Below are 17,290 nucleotides of genomic sequence, written 5' to 3' on the forward strand. Positions count from 1 at the left end.
CCAAAACCAGAGATTCCTAGATTTTTAAGGTCAGAACAGAGGGAGCCAAAACCAGAGATTCCTAGATTTTTAAGGTCAGAACAGATTACTAGGTCATCTACTTCATCATTTAGAGTACCATAAGCAAAAAAAAAAAAAAAAAAAGTTACCAGGCTGCACAATTAGTATGTATTTATGAAATTACAGTTGCTTCACATTGGATGCCTGATTGCAGGAACAAGAGTGGTTCTTACACTGATGGGAAATTCTTTAAACTTCCAGCAAAGGCTTAATAAGATTCAGTGGTGGCAATCTCTAACAGGACAAATTCAGCCCCCAAAGAAGGTGCAACTTTCTAAGTGCAATACACTCTTGAGCCACACATTTTTACAGATTTGCCTTCCCTTGGAGCATTAGAAGTTAGCAGGTCTGGAGATGGAATGCTGCCAAGGGCCAGTGGGTGGTGAAGGATGAATTTTCCCCCAATTTGGCTAAGCAGGAATGCCTTGCCTTCTTCTGCAGCTCATCTTTTGGTAATTCCAAGAAAGTTTTCATGTCACTGGCAGTTTATGCACTGCACAGAGCTTGAGTGCCAAGAACATGTTGGTTGTTCTAGCCCAGTGCCTCTGGCCTTAACATAGATGCATATGGGTGAAACTTCCTAACTTCATGTCTCTGAAGCTGGACTGAAGTGTAGGAAAACCAAAAAAGACCCACCACAAGAAGAAAAAAGCTGCTGCTGCAGTCTAAACAAGCTAAAATCTCTGTAAAATGCTCAGTTCAGGGACATTTGGTCAATACATGAATAAGTATTGCCACAAGCAGCGGTTTTCCTGGAATTTTTGATTGCCATGACAAGAAAAGATTAAAACACCAGTTACATTGTGTTAGACAATCCACTGCTGGTGGCAATACATGTACTGCTAAACTGGGGCAGATGTTAAATGCATGCTTTTCTGAATTTTGCCTACAGCCAATTACCATAGCTAATATGCAGTAATTCACTCACATGAGTAAGCTAACTTTTTTTTTTAATAACAGACTTACGACTGTAATGCCATCACTGACAAGAATGTATCTGAATATTTCTAGTTGAAAAGTTATATGTATCAGTTGTTAGATCTCCCACATGGCAGTGGGGACAGGAAAAAACACAGACAATGACTGCTGTTTACCCAGCTGCAAGTTATGCCACTAAACAAGAGAAAACCTGGAAAGTATTTATTTTTGAGTGTTTACCACCAAGCATCAATACTACAGCTCCTCCCTCTTGCTTTCTCAGAACTGGGGCACAATTGGGTAAGTAGCAGTCTGTAAATTTACACGGCCAGGAGGTTTACACAGGCGGTGGAGTTTTCCAGGGCACTGGTAGCCAACAAGGCTGCAGGGGAAACACACGGCTTGTGTTCAACGTGCCTCAGTGCTGAGGACATCCCTCTTTCTATCCCCAGTGCCACTGCAGCACAGGCTGCCTTGGGAGCACGTCAGCCACGCAAACCTCACTGGCGTGCTTCTGCATCCTCCTGGGGAGCTGGTGAGGTAGCTCACCAGTAGTAGTCAAAAAATGGATCACTAATTTATCACTCTCCTGGGCCTACATAAGAAACTTAGCTCTCCGTCAGGATAGAGGGGGAAAACTTGGCAGAAAGAAAACTAAAAAGTGTAAAAAAAGATAACGTGTACGTTATCAGAGTGTACGGTGTTGCACATTTTGCAGAGACAGCATCTATCTTGTCTCTCCAATGATGAGGCATGACAGGAAGTTTAATAAGAGAAGAAAGCGGTTAGGATCTCTGGCAAGATCTCCTTTTTCGTTTTGGAATGCATTAATAGTCCAATATTTTTGTCTCCATCATCCTCACATTTCAAAAAGTTCACATATTGCCTTAATCATTCCTGCTTTTCAACAGGCCCTAGCCAAGCGTCCAGCACTTCTTGTCTGTACTTTGTGCTGTCCCTCTCCCCTCCTCTTCCTGAGTGGAGGACTGGGCATGCTGTGCAGGGATGTTTTAGGTTTGCTTCAAGAGAAGACGAAGCTGTGGAAGTGCAGAGAGGTCAGAGCACACATCCAATGGTGCCTGCAGCAGCCTCCTGCTGCACTGCCAAGGGCTCCCACTCACCAGCCCGCTGCAGGCATTCGTGAGCATCACTGCCTGAGCCACTCCTTGGCCAAGGCACTGGGCAGCTCCTCCGTGCCTGCCACAGAGGGCTCCTGGCCAAATGATTCAAACTCTTATTCTGGACTACGAGCTGTTTGGCTTAGGCCACTGTGCTGGGGGGTAAAGTTCATTTTCTTCACAGTGGCTGCTACAGGGCAGTGGTTTGGATTTGTGCTAAACACAGGGTTGACACTAGAGATGTTTCTGTTATTGCTGAGCAGGGCTTGTACAGAGCCAAGGACTTTTCTGTCGTTCATATGGCCATGGTGGGGAGGAAATTGGGGGTGCCTGGGAGGAGACACAGCCAGGACAGGTGACCCAAACTGGCCTAAGGGAAATTCCAGACCATATGACATCATGCTCAGGATATAAAGGGTGGGGGAAGAAGAAGGAAGAGGAAGACATTTGGAGTGATGGTGTTTGTTTTCTCAAGTCACTGTTACATGTGATGGGACCCTGCTCTCCTGGAGATGGCTGAACACCTGTATGCCAGTGAGAAGCTGTGAATTAATTCCTTGTTTTGCTTCGCTTTTTTATGCAGTTTTTCCTTTCCCTATTAAACTGTACTTATTTCAACCCATGAGTTTTCTGGCTTTTACCTTTCCAGTTCTTTCCCTGACCCCACTGGTGGGAGAGTGAGTGAGCAGCTGCTTGGGGCTTGGCTGCTGGCTGAGGTTAAACCACAACAGCCACCCAATGCTGTGAAATGATCAAGGAAATTAAAATGTGATTTAAGGTTTCCAGAGGTGTGCAGAATAAAGGGCTGTGATGTCCTTGCAGACATGTGATTTGGTGAAGACTTTTGCTGCGCTGATATCCTCAGACAGGGACATACACTGTAGTTAGTGGGCAAGTGATTATTTTGATGATATCTAGAGTCATCAGAGCACTCTGACACAACAGTATTACAACAGAAGATGGATCACATCCACAAAAAAAAAAAAAAAATCCTGCTAGGAATTTACTTTCAGACATTCGAGTTTAAGAGGAGGATATACTGCTTGCAGGTTTCACACAACAAAAGTCACTCTCAACTTTTTTAATCCTTTCCTAAGGAAAGTTAACTTGAGACTCAGGCAAGTTGAAATGTGAAATGAGTGAAAAGAATCCCTCTTAGCTATCTCAAAAAATTGAGAGTCCTGAATTAAAAACCAAAAAAATTTCAAACCAAAATCTGCCTCCCAAACAAATGAAAAAACACAGACTGTAACTTTAACACCAGGCTTACATTAATTGATTTCATTAAACTAAATCTTCTGGGAAGACTTCTGTCTTCACTTTATTTTTTCTGCTCTGAGCAGAAACTCTAGCTTGCTGGTTACCCATTTGCTTCAGCTTTAGAGGTTTTGCTGACCCTTGGGCTCCTGAAACTGCATGGGTCAATGTGTCCCAAAGCAGCACTAGAGACACGTGTGAGCACTGGAGCTTGATGTGATGGACACCAAGGCTGTGGGAGCTGCAGGTTATGTGCCCTGGTGTGGGAGTCCAGCCCCAGCACAGGCAGGAGAGGGAAGAGCCATGTGCCCCTGACCTTTTAGCAACCCCTGACAATAACAGAGCACATGCAGAGAAGGCAGATGATGCTTGAGGCACCTGATGTTCCCAGGGAGCACTTCTGTAAGGTTTAATCAAACTGAGCAATGGCACATAGTCTTCCACCTCTGTGAGGCTGATCCTAGTGCAGGCAGTGGTAATGATCACTACCCTCATCAGTGCTTATGAGGAGTTTTAGGATGAAGAGCAGTTCCCAAGGTAGGGGATGAAGGCCTTGGGAGTAAGCCCCCAGGCAGCACAGATGAAGACATGCTCTTCTGAGGGCAATGGGAGTATTGTGAGGACAGCTATGCCACGGGCTCTGCAAATGTTCCCTGGCTGGTTTTCTTCACTGGCATGGAAAAACCTAAGGGACTGCCTTGCAGCAGCTGGAGGTTGATCAACCATGGGCACTCATTTGCAGTTTTCAGGGGGAAGCAGGCAGAGCAGGAAATGTGGAGCATTAACAACTGTGCATTATAACTGTGCACAAAGACAGGTGCACTTGCAGAAGCATTAGCATAAGACGAATGCATTTGCACCTACAAATGAGCCCCTTTCAGTGGTACAAATGTGTCAAAAATTTATGTGAAAAATTGCAAAAAAAAAAGCAACCTGCTTTTGAAATTGCAGCCTGGGCCCTACTTCTGAAGAGCCTTTCATCTTTCCTGTGTCTCTGAATTCAGAAAGGATTCTCTCCACATTTGAGATCATCTGTCTCCCCTTTTAATAACAGTCTAATTATGATTATCTATTAATAATTTATAAGAATGATCAGGCCTTTCCCTTCTCCTGTGTGTGAAGATAAGGCATAGCATTTACAAGTTCCCCCTTTTCCTTGAGCCAGATCAATAGCCCCATCACAAGGAATCAGAATGTGAAGCAACGGTGAAGGAGGAGCTCTACAGTAGCATTTTTTTCAAAAAGAATTCCAGAAGGATTTCTTAAGAAATACATTTACTACCAATGACAAGGATAGTGATTCATAAGCCATAAGGCCTTGCAAAGTCAAGATCACACATGACAACTTCTCCATGTGCTGGGCAGCTTGCATTTTTCATCGTGTCAGTTTTCTAATGTGGATTCTGATAATGAAGGAAGTATTTCCTTAGGGGAGAAAACTCATCAAGACGCTGAGCTTTTTTCCCAGTGACCAATTGCATGTCATGAAAACCAAGGTCTGACGCCAGCTGAGGACAGGAGCAGTTGGACAGGTATGGAAATCTCGCTGCTTGGCAAGGTCCCAGACAATTTTTACTCACCTCTAGTGTAGTCAATACAATCTTCTCAACTGAAGAAAAATAAGCCTCCCACAAGAACTGTGTCTGCTGTCTAAGTGCTAGGATTTTATCCTGATGGATAGACCTGATTGTAGAAGGAATCTGTAATACAAGATGTAATATAGTCAGAAGCTTTAGAAACAACACAATCTCATCAAATTAATATGCTGCTGACAAGCCCTCTCCTCCATTAGCTGGTTGTACAGCTTCAGCATTCCCATCCAAGAGAGATGTGTGTCAACATTTAAAGCCTTGATGTGAAACAAATGAGACACAACCCTTTATAACCTCTGATACTGAATATATTAATTTTTTAAAATTTGCTTTCTTTTAGTTTTTGATTGTTTCATAGTAAGGAAGCTACCCCCCTGTAGCCTTGTGGTGTGCCATAATAAAGAGCTCCTCCATGCAACCCTCATTCTTTTCATCCCACAAAACTCTTCATGGACTAGTATTTGAACAATCTAGTACCTGCAGGGGTTGAGAGTTCAACAATAATCCCCACATTCCAAGTATATTAACAGGATCTGGAATTACATTTTCACAGCATGGCAACACTAAACACCCTAAGGAAAACATAGCAACACCTTAAGTAAGACTCTAATTTTTGGGAGCCTGTGGATCAAATTCCATTTTACTAATTATCTTAGGTGGAAAGAATAACATCTTCCACAACATCTGTTATTCAAGGAAATAATGGAAAATGATGTTTATTTTTGCCCTCTTTCCATTAAATCTATGCATTAAGTGTTGTGTAAGTTGACTTACAAATAAACCCTAAATTGTCCTGCTGCAGCACTTTTCCATTAAAAAATGTAACTGCTCACTAGATCAGAAGAGAAGGGCTTCATGTCTCCATCTTTCACCATCCCCACATTCTTCTTGAAACTAAGGTGTGTACATGGCATTTTTAAAGTTAGGGCATTGACCAAGGCCTCCAGTACAACTTGGATAATGCAAAGTGACATTATCAAGGGGATTTAACTGAAATTTGCTTCAGTGATGAGGGCTAGTCACAGCACTAGAAAGGCATTTAAGATATGTTGCTGCTTTCTGCTTATCCTTTTCTAGAAATTAACAGTTATGTTGTTGCACCTACATTTTTGTGATTTCTAACTGCAATCACAGAATTGTTTAAGTTGGAAAAGACCTCTAAGCTCATCGAGTCCAATCATTAAATTAGGCCAACTTGTTCTCAGATGCTGGGTTCTCATAAATCTTCTGCCTGAGTCATTAGATTTAAAAGCAAATACCTGGGCTGTGTATTTGGTCCTTGTGCATTCCAGATTATTCTGAAGTTTGTATCCCACCTCATTCAACCTTTTCCTGACCAAAACACATTCTGCTCATTCCTGCAATATTCTGAGAAGAGGTGGTGATCATTATTTGCTTTCATGTGTTCCCAAATCAATTGATTTCTCGTGAAACCTTTTTCCCAAAGAAAATTTGCAGCTTTAAGAATTTACATGTAAAAATTTTTCACAAAAAACAGCAAATTATTTACTTGCAGAATTTTCAACAACGTCTGGACACTTTGCCCATGGCTCCACTGGGTGCAGTGTCAGATGGGCCAATCTTTGCTCTCTCAGCCCTTCAACTCTTAGACCATCATCTTAGAGATACTGCTAATATAATACAGACTTTGGGCTTATGAGAGAGTTAGCACTGCAGCAAGGTGGAGCAGAAGAAAATGGTCAGACTGTCCAAGATGCTACTTTATCTCCCTTTCCTATAGGCCCTTTAAGTAGAACATAGGTCTTTAGATAAAATACTCCCTGCAAAAGTAGTGTGGAAGACAGAACCTGAAAACATGTATTAGCATGTGTCTTTCTAAGAGATCACCATCACTATTCACGATGTGCTCCAATAAGTAGAAGGATAAGAAACATTACCTGTACTGGCTGCACAGATCTGTATTAATCACACCCAGAAACATTATCAGTAGCAAAGACAAGATTTAGGTCACTTCATAGTTGGGATACAGCATTTTCTCAAGAAACATTTAATTGCAATATGTGTAACCTTGTGTGGTGTGTGTGCATATGTGTGTAAGCAACCCATAAAATCAATACTCAATTCCCACTACAACTTTTGAAAGGGAATGCTGTTCTGACTATGAAGGTTACTGCACAAAGTTGGTGTTAAAGTGGTTTTACACCCCATACCATGCTCGTGAATGCCAGTACACACAGTGTCAAGGTTAAAATGAGCCTTGATGGGGGCTCCATTACAACAGCTGGAAAGAAAAATCAGAGCTTCCATTTTAAATGCATTTGCTATTAATCTACTTGTCCAAAAAGACAGGTGGGGAAAATGATGTATTAATACTAATCTGGCATGATTACATTGGAATTATTAGAACTTTAATAAAAGGTCATTTCAGCAATGAGTAGGGGGGAGGGAAAAACTATCCTGCACAAATAAATGCAGAAAGGCTGGATTGAGCTCTCCCAGTGCAATGATGAGGAGAATATGCAAATAAAAACATCCGAGTTGCTCTGAAACAGGAAATGAAAAACTGTAACACAACAAAAACATTTCCCAGAGCAGACATTCAGGCCCTCTGCCAGCTCTTTAAAAACACTGTTAATAACAGTGCAGTAGCTGTTCAGTATGGAAGCAGCTGTATGAAGTAAACGAATGGCACTTTACTGGAAAACATGAAGATCAGCAAATTATTATTATTTAAAGAAAGACATAATTTTTCTCAGAAAAAATGTGCTGTCCACAGAAGCAAAAATCAAATGGCCCTTTTATATCTGCAGCTTGTACAGCATTAAGTAGAATAAGCAGCACATTGCAAGGCTTGCTAGGCCACCTCTTCACAAATACTTACTTCTTTAGACAAGTTAACAGCCATGCAATGACATTGCAAAGATACTTTGTTTTGAGGTGCCACCATGCCTATACCTTTGAGGGCTTCTCTCTGTGGACTTCAAGATTCAAGAAAAAAAAAGCAAACAAAAACATTTAAAAAATAGCTTAGTGGCTACTTTGTGTTTATTCCAGATCTTGTGGATCTCAGCCTTATGCTGGGCAATGGCTTGGAAAAACTTTGGAAAAAACAATTTTTCAAGAATTTCTCCTAACATGAACTGCTCTACAGAATTTACAGAATATTATATTCGGACTGCAAAACCCACTAATGTAGCTGGAAAAACCCAAAACAATAGTGCATTTAAAACCAAAGTAGACAGTGAAAGTAGCAGGGAATGTGTAACTTCTCAGCCCACTTTTGCTCTAAAACCTCAGGATTAACAATAAGTGACAAGAATACTTGCTTCAGAAAGCAATGCTACATGGTCCACACATCAGAAAAGGGACAGATTCTGCTTCCCACCAAACTGTTAGATGATAACTCCTGCCTGAGAAATACCTGCTTTCCTGAGGATAGCCCTGAGGATAAACTATTTTTCAAGGACTGCAGCAGAATCCACCCTCAAATGTTTTCCCTTTCGTCACAGTACCTGGTCAGGTCTACCTCAGATTGGCATCCAAGTGCTCCGCACCAGAAGAGATTTCATGCTCTTTGCAAAAATAAGTCTCCTGCACTTAAGAATGTGGCCTGGTGGCTGCAATGACCTTCAGGTCAAATAATGAATGATGTCATATTAAACGAGTTCACAGCCAGTCTGACACAGACAATCCCTTCATGATAAAAAAGTCTTTTACAGCCCTGACCTTTTGGATTCATCTTCCCTGTCCATTTAGATGGTGGCAGCAATAACCGACTGGTCTGCTGAAGGCCGCGGTCTCTTCCTTACCTGTAATAACAATCTCTCATCGCCTATGATGGCAGCTTGGTTCCAGTCAATCACTTCCGAGAACGGCAACTCCCATCCGTTGCTGAGCATGACCGGGACGCAGGCAGCCTGTGGGCACAGAGGCACGGCCACCGTCAGCAGCTGCCCCACCACCAGGGCAGCTCCAGCTCTCCACCGGTACCACGACCCCGCTCCCTGCGCAAGCTCAGGAGAGGCAACGTGGCAAAGAACACCAGGAGCCAGAAGCCACAGGAGGGCAGCCCACGTGTTTGTAGTTTTCCAGTTTGGGCTTATTCATATGCACTGAAAGGTGGGGTTTGCACAGACAGTGGCACTTGCAATCTGGTGCTTACTCTGCCAGATAAGGGCAGAGCTGCTCAATGCAACAGATGGAACACTGGGGAATTTAATACAAAATTATGGCCTTCCTTGCTGCTTTGTGAACCACTTAGCAGGGAGCAACTTCCCTAATTTTTATAGTACGTTGCTGACAACCTTACAGAAAATACAGATCGTATTTAACTCCTGACACCTTTCCCATAAAGGAGTAAAGTCTATATCCTGTTTGGTATCAATTTTCCAAACAGAGGCAAGTGCACAAATACAACTTGTATGTCATCACCTGTCTACGAAAATAAGAATTGTTGTATGTCCTAAAACAAACAAAAAGCATACACATTTAGTATCTATTTCTTACCAGCATTATCTGTCTAAACTAATTAAACTTTTATGAGTTTTACGAGTTTTTCTGCACAGTCTGTGAATACTTATCAAATAGGTCAGTATTTCCATAAACAAATGATCACCACTATGATCTGGTCAGCTCAATCACAACATAAGATCTAAACCAAAAACCTTCGGATGTATGAAATAACCTAAAAAAATGTACTATGTATGAAATAACTAAGAAAAAATGTACCAGAGATTTTTTTATCAAGCCTGTGCCCTGGTTCAGTTTCTTTTGGATCAAACCAAGATTAAGTGCTCCAAATTTGGACCAGATTAGGGTTCAGGCCTCCTAAAAGATGGGATAAAGGGGAATCTTTCAGACTGCTGTACCTTCCTTGAGAAGATGTATCATGCACAGCATCTAAGACTGGTCAAGTCTACATTACAGCACTGATTATTATGTATAAACTGTGATCTTTTGTAAGGAATTACTTCAGTGCATGAAGAAAGCCAACCAGGAAACACTTAGCAAGGTGTTTTGATGTTTAAAACATTCCACTAATGTGGATTAGGACTTTCAACATTACATGGATCCAGAAAAAAACTGGGAATACATTATTATTGGTGAATACAGCTGCTAGCCTGATAGAAAAATCCTCAGTTGTCTACATTTTATCATTGACCTGGAGCCCACAAGTTCTGTGTAGTGTGGTACACTCCCTGCTTTCTCCTCCTGAGATGATGTATCTAACAGAAGCTACATGACTTTGGGCCCAGACAAGAGAAGAGCTGAGGAGTGCTCTTCAGGAGGATCTGAAGTGACTTGTCATCTCATATAAGCCAGTCCCACTTCTTCCTCTAAAGAGACTGGAAACAGAACAGCACTTTTTGGGCTATTAATCTTCTCTTTAGTAGGAGAAAGAGGTAAGTGACAGTCCAGAACTTGGATCTCAAATTTGATTGCAGGTATGGGGTTCAGTGGTTACACCTATGTGTCCAGAGCACGTAGGGTATCCAAAAAAACCCATCAAAGGTGGGCAGACATGACACAGGATCTACCGGAGTCCTTCTGCAGAAGCAGCAGAAAGCCAGAAGGGTTTTTGGGTACCCTGCGGCTTCTAAAATGACATAATATACCTACACTTGGGTATCTGAATGCTGCTCAGCACTGCAGTGAACAATACTCTCTAACAGTGGCTGGGACATTTTATGGTTGATGATGAAAAGGGACGGGATGTCATTCATTAACAGCTTTACTGTCAATGCTGTGACACTTTCCAAATGGCAAAACAACTGGAGGCAGGACCCTGTAAGGTGTGTTCATTTGCCATTTTACTGAAACCAAATAGCTCCTTCTCTCCACTCCAGCCCCCATGGAAACCCAGATGCCAGACCTACAAGGGAGTTGCAGAACCTCACAAAATGCTCTCTATGCCTGACTGAAGATCCAGGGCCCCAGGATTAGGCTGATTTGACAAAAAAAACCCAAAACATCCCACCAGATAGGCAGAAGGTGGAGTAGGCAGGTGTCAGGCTTGACCACTGAGCTGCCTGGCCACAGGGACTCTGGGGCCCTTTTGTATTGCCATGTGCTGCTGGCCCATGGTAAAAACGGGACCACTAACCAAAACATTTTTTTAAAAGGTGAAGGATATTCAGGTGCCATCCTGGACAGCACACAAACCCCTTGAGATCAGCTTATATCCACCTTTATGTAAAGCTTCCATCTGGAGCTTTACCACCTCCAGGCCACCTTCTGTATGTTCAGCAAGCACCATCTCAAAACTGGCAATGCATAAGCAGGTCTGTTTTGGCTAAGCGAAAACAAAAAGCTATTTTTACTGCCCTAGGGCTTACGTGTAAAGGCCAGTGCCTCCCAGGGGAAGGCTCACAGCTTGACAAAATACTGTTCTAAACCAATCTCTTAGCCTCACCGCATCCAGGGAAACCCTTTTCCTGGAGATAAAGCAATCCAACCTTCAGATGAGTTCAGTGCCTCAGCCCCTCCTGGGAAGAAGCTGCCAATTGCTCCAGAAGTATGAATAGAGGCTTTCGCAAAGTGGATTACTGTCCACTAGGGAAATGAAACACATTTCCCTCCTCCCCACCTCCCTGCTATTGCACACTGAATTGCAGCCAGCGTAGTCACTGCTTTAAACTGCAGCTCTTACCTGCAAAGCTTCCAAAAACCTGAAAGAGCCAAGCCTGCGGCCACGGGGAACCAGACAGAAAGTGGCATTGTGCAGCATTTCACGGTAATCATACCTAACAAGAACAGGGGAGAAAAGAGAAAATTCAATTAGTGGTGAGTCCTAGAGTAACTGTGCGTGAAAATGCACACAGCTGTTGAGACACATCTGGATAAAATCATCCCCAACCAAAACCGTTCAGCACCAGGTTAACTATCTCCCTCTATGCATGTGTGTCAGTCTCCTCTCTGGGCCCTTTTTGTTCATCCTCAGGAACAACCACCATGGGAGAGGGCTGGAGAGAGTGGTAATGAGAGTGATAAAGAAGAAAGTAATTTTGCCTTTGCAATAATGAGCCGGTTCTGTATAAACAGTGCATGACTTCCAAGAACAAACTCACATTAAATATTTTGATACCCACTGCATTGTTGCAGTACTTCTGTGACCCTGATTTCTATTCAGATTTAGTCAAAGCCATGCATAACTGTGTTCACAAGAGGTTTGTACAAAGCAAAAAAATATACAAACTATGCCAAAAAACTATTTCCTTATCAAGCAGGCACTAAAAAGGGATGGGGAGCTACAATGACTCACTTGGTGGTTATTGTTAAGTGTCGAGAGAGAAATAAACAACCAGATTTTGGCAATTAATCATACAGCTGCAATGATCCATGCTCCTCTGAATGAAAGTGCTGATAGACATTTCTGGGTGTTTTTTTTTCCCAATTACATCAATCACCACAAAATCATTCACCAAAACCACACATCAAATCCCACCAGTTTCCCGGCTGTTATTAGCAAACTGTACTTCTGACAAGCCCATTGAACACCATCCATTCTCCAGTGTCCTGGACTCCGCACATAGATGCTATTTTGACAGCAACTCATACCACATGAATTTTTTGACACCAATAGTCTAATTTTACCATGTCTTGCAGACAGAGCAAGTTTTTTTTTTGTATGTGTGTCTATGTGTATATATATTATATTTTATATACAAAGAAGTCAGGATCTATGTTTGTATTCTCACACTAGCCAGACAGATGGGGGTAAGCCAATTTTCAATTATAAGCTCTGTCTTTAGGAAGAGACATCTTGCAAAGGCCCATTTGCTTAAACAAGCGTGCATAGCTAATTTGCACAAGAAAAGGTCACTGTGAATGGATTAAGATTATCTCCACTGAGAGTAAAATAAAACCCTTCATTGCATTAATTAAAACTACAAAACAGACTTCAAAGCCCCTTTTTTCTTTTGAATCCTATCTCAACTTTGGTTAAAATACATATATACATATGCCATCTGAGTGGTAGCTATTTATTTTTCTCTGTGTGGGATAGAGATTGGCAGCCATGTCCCAGCTCACCAGTCAGCGCTGAGCGCTGACACAGCATACAGGGGAAAATATTAGAAGTGGAATACAAAAAGGAAAAAAAAAAAAAAAATTAATTAAAAAAGTTGCAATTTTTAAGCACTCTAAGCACTCCTTTTTTATATATTGAGAGGTCTGAGGCTCATTGCTTTTACTGTGTATTGTAGGACAGCAAATGTTAATAAATACCAAAAATAGAATACCCCGTAGGGCTAGAATACACCAGTCAGAAGTTCCCCATCATTAACTAGCTAAAAATGTAAAGTCCTGTTAATACCCCGGAATGCAATATTATCCACAAAACATTGATGGCAATACCATAACACAAAGGAAAGCAGAGAGCAAGGCCACTGCAAGTGAGTCTTCCATATCCCAGTGACATCCTGTACTGGGCACCTTTTCTTTCATATCTAATTTGCTGGTATTAGGATAGATTCATAAAGGGATAAAAAAGGAAGAGAATTTTGCTGACCATTTTCCACCTCAAAACCAGTTAGCATCTTGCTCCCATTTCTGAGCCTTTTAAAACTTAACGTGATTGATTGCAGAGGTCTGTAATAAAACAGTTCATGGTCATCAAGCAATTTATCTACATCATATGTACACAGAAAGCCCAACCTTGATGTATGGGCACAAAATGTCTACTCACTGCAGGGAGGACCCACAAATACAGAAGGAACAGATCCAGAGTAAAGTAATATCCACCAAGAGCTGCTGAAGTGAATGAACTGCACCAGAGATTCTACTGAACAAATTTCCCTGCCATTTCAAGCAAAATGCTCAATGGGATCTTTGAGCACAGTGATGGCTACTTTAAACCCCTCAGAGACCACTCTGGGATCAAGCATCTATTTGAAATCTGCAAACATGAGGTGCTATTTTTACTCCTATGAGTTCATGGGTAGCATGCCAAGCAATGGGAGCACTCTGCCTTCCCTGGAAGACAGAAGATGGACCAGTATGTTTAAATACAAATTTGGGAACACTTTTTGTGCAACACATATAACCAGCCCCAAATACACAAACATTTCTGTCAGGCTGCAAGCATAGCTTTGTAACTGGAAGGATCACTTAAAGAGGAAATAATGTACATGTACCAAACAGTATTTCAGAATCAAACTTGCAGCAGAGACCATTTAATTTCTTTTTCTCCAGACTGTCATGCAGCATTTGGAGGATACCTTGGCCACAATGTCACTTGGCAAATAGAAACTCCAGCCCACAGCCCATGGTGAGGACAGGAGGCTCAGGGCAACTTCCCATTCAGACCAGACAGAACCATGCACACATCATTTGATTTTTGCCAGCATTGTGTCAGGGACAGCAAAATGTTTATGTACATTTTTTTCCACATAGTAGAAAGTATACAGCAGTACACCTGAAACCATCTCTACACTTCCCTTAACTCAGACTTAAAATACTTTCAGCGAAGTGAGTGAAATAATCTCTATGATTAAAGGTAAGTATCTGAGTTAAGTACTTGCTGGACTTGAAATTTCTCCTTCCCATGTCCAGGAGAGAAATCAGAGCTGGCACAGACTTCCAGGAACACCCTCTCAGCAAGAATACCAATGCTGTATGTTAAGTACCAATCTGGCATTTAATGCAACAGTACTGCATCAACAACAGGCTTTATTTCCCCACTATCTCCACTGACTAATCTCAACAAAACCTCAGGGAGACAATCAAGTATGAGAACCCCCACTCACAACTGGAGGAGGCATCATAAGCTATAGAGAAAATAGTCAAGTGTTTAGAAGAGGTTCTTCTAGGGTTTCCTCTTATTGTTCTCCCCAGTAATGGGGGTTATGTCTGTTTCCAAAACTACTTATTAGCATTAGCTGGTAACATCTGAAGATGGCAGGGACATCTGTTATGGTCTTCCAGCTAGCACTGCTGTGGTTTCTGTAAACTTGGAGTTGCCAGCATATGTGGACAGCTCTCCTTTACCTGCCCACTGAGACCCTCTTTTTTTCACCCAGCTGTGGAGGTTTTTCAGGCTCATAGCAAAGACCAGCACTGCAGAGCACTGAGGAGGGGCTGGCTGGGCACTTCCTCCTTAATTGTGCTGCTTCAGTGTTGCATTACTTCTGGCACTTTCCTCTCCTTCTGGCAGTTATCTTCCCTAGCATTTACTGTAGGAAAGCTTTTAGAGGAGTCCTCTGCTTTCCTCAGAAGGTATTTATTTCCAGAAAGCTCCAGGTTTCCACATTAGAAGACTGGCGGGGAGTGGGGGCACATGCTTATTGCTCATACATTCCTGATTCCTTCATTCTGCACGCTTGCACAGAGGTAACATTTTACTGCCAATTTTAGGGTCGGCTTGGCCTGGGTCTCAGCTGCAGCATTCAAATATGTTAAAATCCAAAATGCATATGCCTTAAAAATGACAGTTGGGTCTTCAAAACTAAAATAGCTACAGATTTAATCCAAAGCTGGCATCCCTCTGTAAGTATTAGAGGCATGTTTTATTAGCTTTCAGGCTTCTTTTTGTAATGATTAAGTATACCTTGTTCACAGCTAGTACCTTTTTAGGCAGCATAAAAGAATAGCTCTATTTGCAATCAATTCTAATTTATACACAACTTAATTGAATTATTCCCTCCCTGCCACCACCCGTAGTTGAGGAAATATGTTTGGCCCCATCGATCACACAGGTATAAACACTGCAATGCCGTGTGGGCAATTATCCAAAGGAGAAACACTGCCTGGCCAAATGCTCCCTCCATTTTAACTCCTTGATCCAACACACACCGTCTGTCTTCCCCCATCCCGCCTTTTTTCTTTCTTTTTTTTTCTGGTGTGCCAACCATGTCAATCAGCACATGGATTAGAAGGCTGTTTGGGATTCCTGGTTCTCCATTATCCCAAGGAGCCCTGGCAGGCTGCAGAAGCTCTGCAGAGACTAATCAGCCATGCCATACATTCCTTCCTACAGCTTAAGCATTTCCCCATGACAGTACACTGCAGAGATTATAAACTAGCCTGGGAAACATTTTCACTAGCAATTTTAGTACAAACTATTTTTTTTGAAAGCCACATCGTCATCACCACTGCTTGAAGAGAGGTCTGAAATATAAAAAGACCGTTTAGACCAGCAGGTATATCTAGATGCAGTGATTCTCATAACACTTTATCTAGCTATATGTCAACTGTCCTGTAGACAACATGTTTTTGTACAGGATACAATCACCATTCCCATTTCATAGATGGAAAACCTGAGACACAAATGACTGGTGGCTTCTCCAGCAGCTAGAGGGACCTCGGGAATGCTAACCACAGCATCTTGATCTTACTTCTTCCTCTCTGGTGATGCAGCATTCACTGAAATCCAGCTGCATGTTAAGGCTATTAAAATTCAGATGGAAATGCAGGAGCAGAACCCAAGCCAAATACAACAGGTTTAACTCAAATCAAATGCAATGGGTTTAACCCAGCAGTACATATTTTAACAGTGCCACACATAATCCATCTTTTGGAAGATGCTGGAGCTCATCTTTGGCAGGGATTATCAGCACATTCCACTGTAGATGTCAGATGTGACTAGAGCTGCTTTTTTACTTCCTGAGCCAAAAAACTGTGATGGCACTTAACCAACTATGTCCAGAACTCCCTCTCTGAATCTACAAGCCCATGAATGCACACTGCACCTTCCAGAAGTTTCTATATCATATGAAGTACTACAACAAAGACAGACAGTAAAACCTGTAACACAAGGTTAAATGGAGAAGTGTTTCCCAGTTTTCTAGTATATTCCAGTATATTCCAGTATATTTTCAGCTATTAACCAACTGGCCATTTTTCCATGTGTGGATTCTTAATACAGATGGCTCTGAACTACTGGCTGGAGAGCCTGAGAAGAAACCCCACTCAGTCACATGGAGTGTCTCGTTGCTTGGTTCCCACTAAGGTATGTTGGCTTTTAAATAAACTGTCAAGTAAAACTTGGCATTGGAAAAACCAAGTGAGTAACTGCCTTTGTAGAAGAGCTGACAGCTCGGCTGTGTGTCAGATAGATAGCTGCCCAAGACTGAGCTGGGAAGGCTCACACATCCTGCTTGGAAGGGTGCTGTCACTGCGAACTGCTTGCTTCTGGATTTACGGCTGCGCAGTGCTTTGGGGCGATCTGAACGCTGGTTAACTGGCTACTGGCAATTCATCTCCTGCTCTGCAAGTGCTGGTTGTGGAATTAGAAAGTTTGGAGGTGCAAAAACATAATTGGAAAACTTTTTTTTTCCCTGTTTAAAAGGCTAATTGATTTCACAGGTGTTTAATTATCATTTGCTGTGAGATAATACCTTGTAGTGCCATAAAAAATGGATTTAATTTTCGAGTGCTTGCAAAACC

General features: G+C 42.0%; 1 protein-coding gene across 1 annotated transcript in view; it reads right to left on the reverse strand.

The window, feature by feature from the left end:
* Nucleotides 1–17,290, reverse strand: part of EXT1 (exostosin glycosyltransferase 1) — a 175,937-nt gene that overhangs the window by 14,059 nt on the left and 144,588 nt on the right. Inside the window, exons 2-4 of the mRNA XM_058831184.1 lie at nucleotides 11,556–11,649; nucleotides 8,716–8,823; nucleotides 4,934–5,053 (exon numbers count right to left, since the gene is read on the reverse strand). Coding sequence (XP_058687167.1) covers nucleotides 4,934–5,053; nucleotides 8,716–8,823; nucleotides 11,556–11,649 — 322 coding nt within the window. The remainder of the gene's footprint in view (nucleotides 1–4,933; nucleotides 5,054–8,715; nucleotides 8,824–11,555; nucleotides 11,650–17,290) is intronic.

Source organism: Poecile atricapillus, chromosome 2, assembly GCF_030490865.1.
Source record: "Poecile atricapillus isolate bPoeAtr1 chromosome 2, bPoeAtr1.hap1, whole genome shotgun sequence".
Classification (NCBI taxonomy): Eukaryota; Metazoa; Chordata; class Aves; order Passeriformes; family Paridae; genus Poecile; species Poecile atricapillus.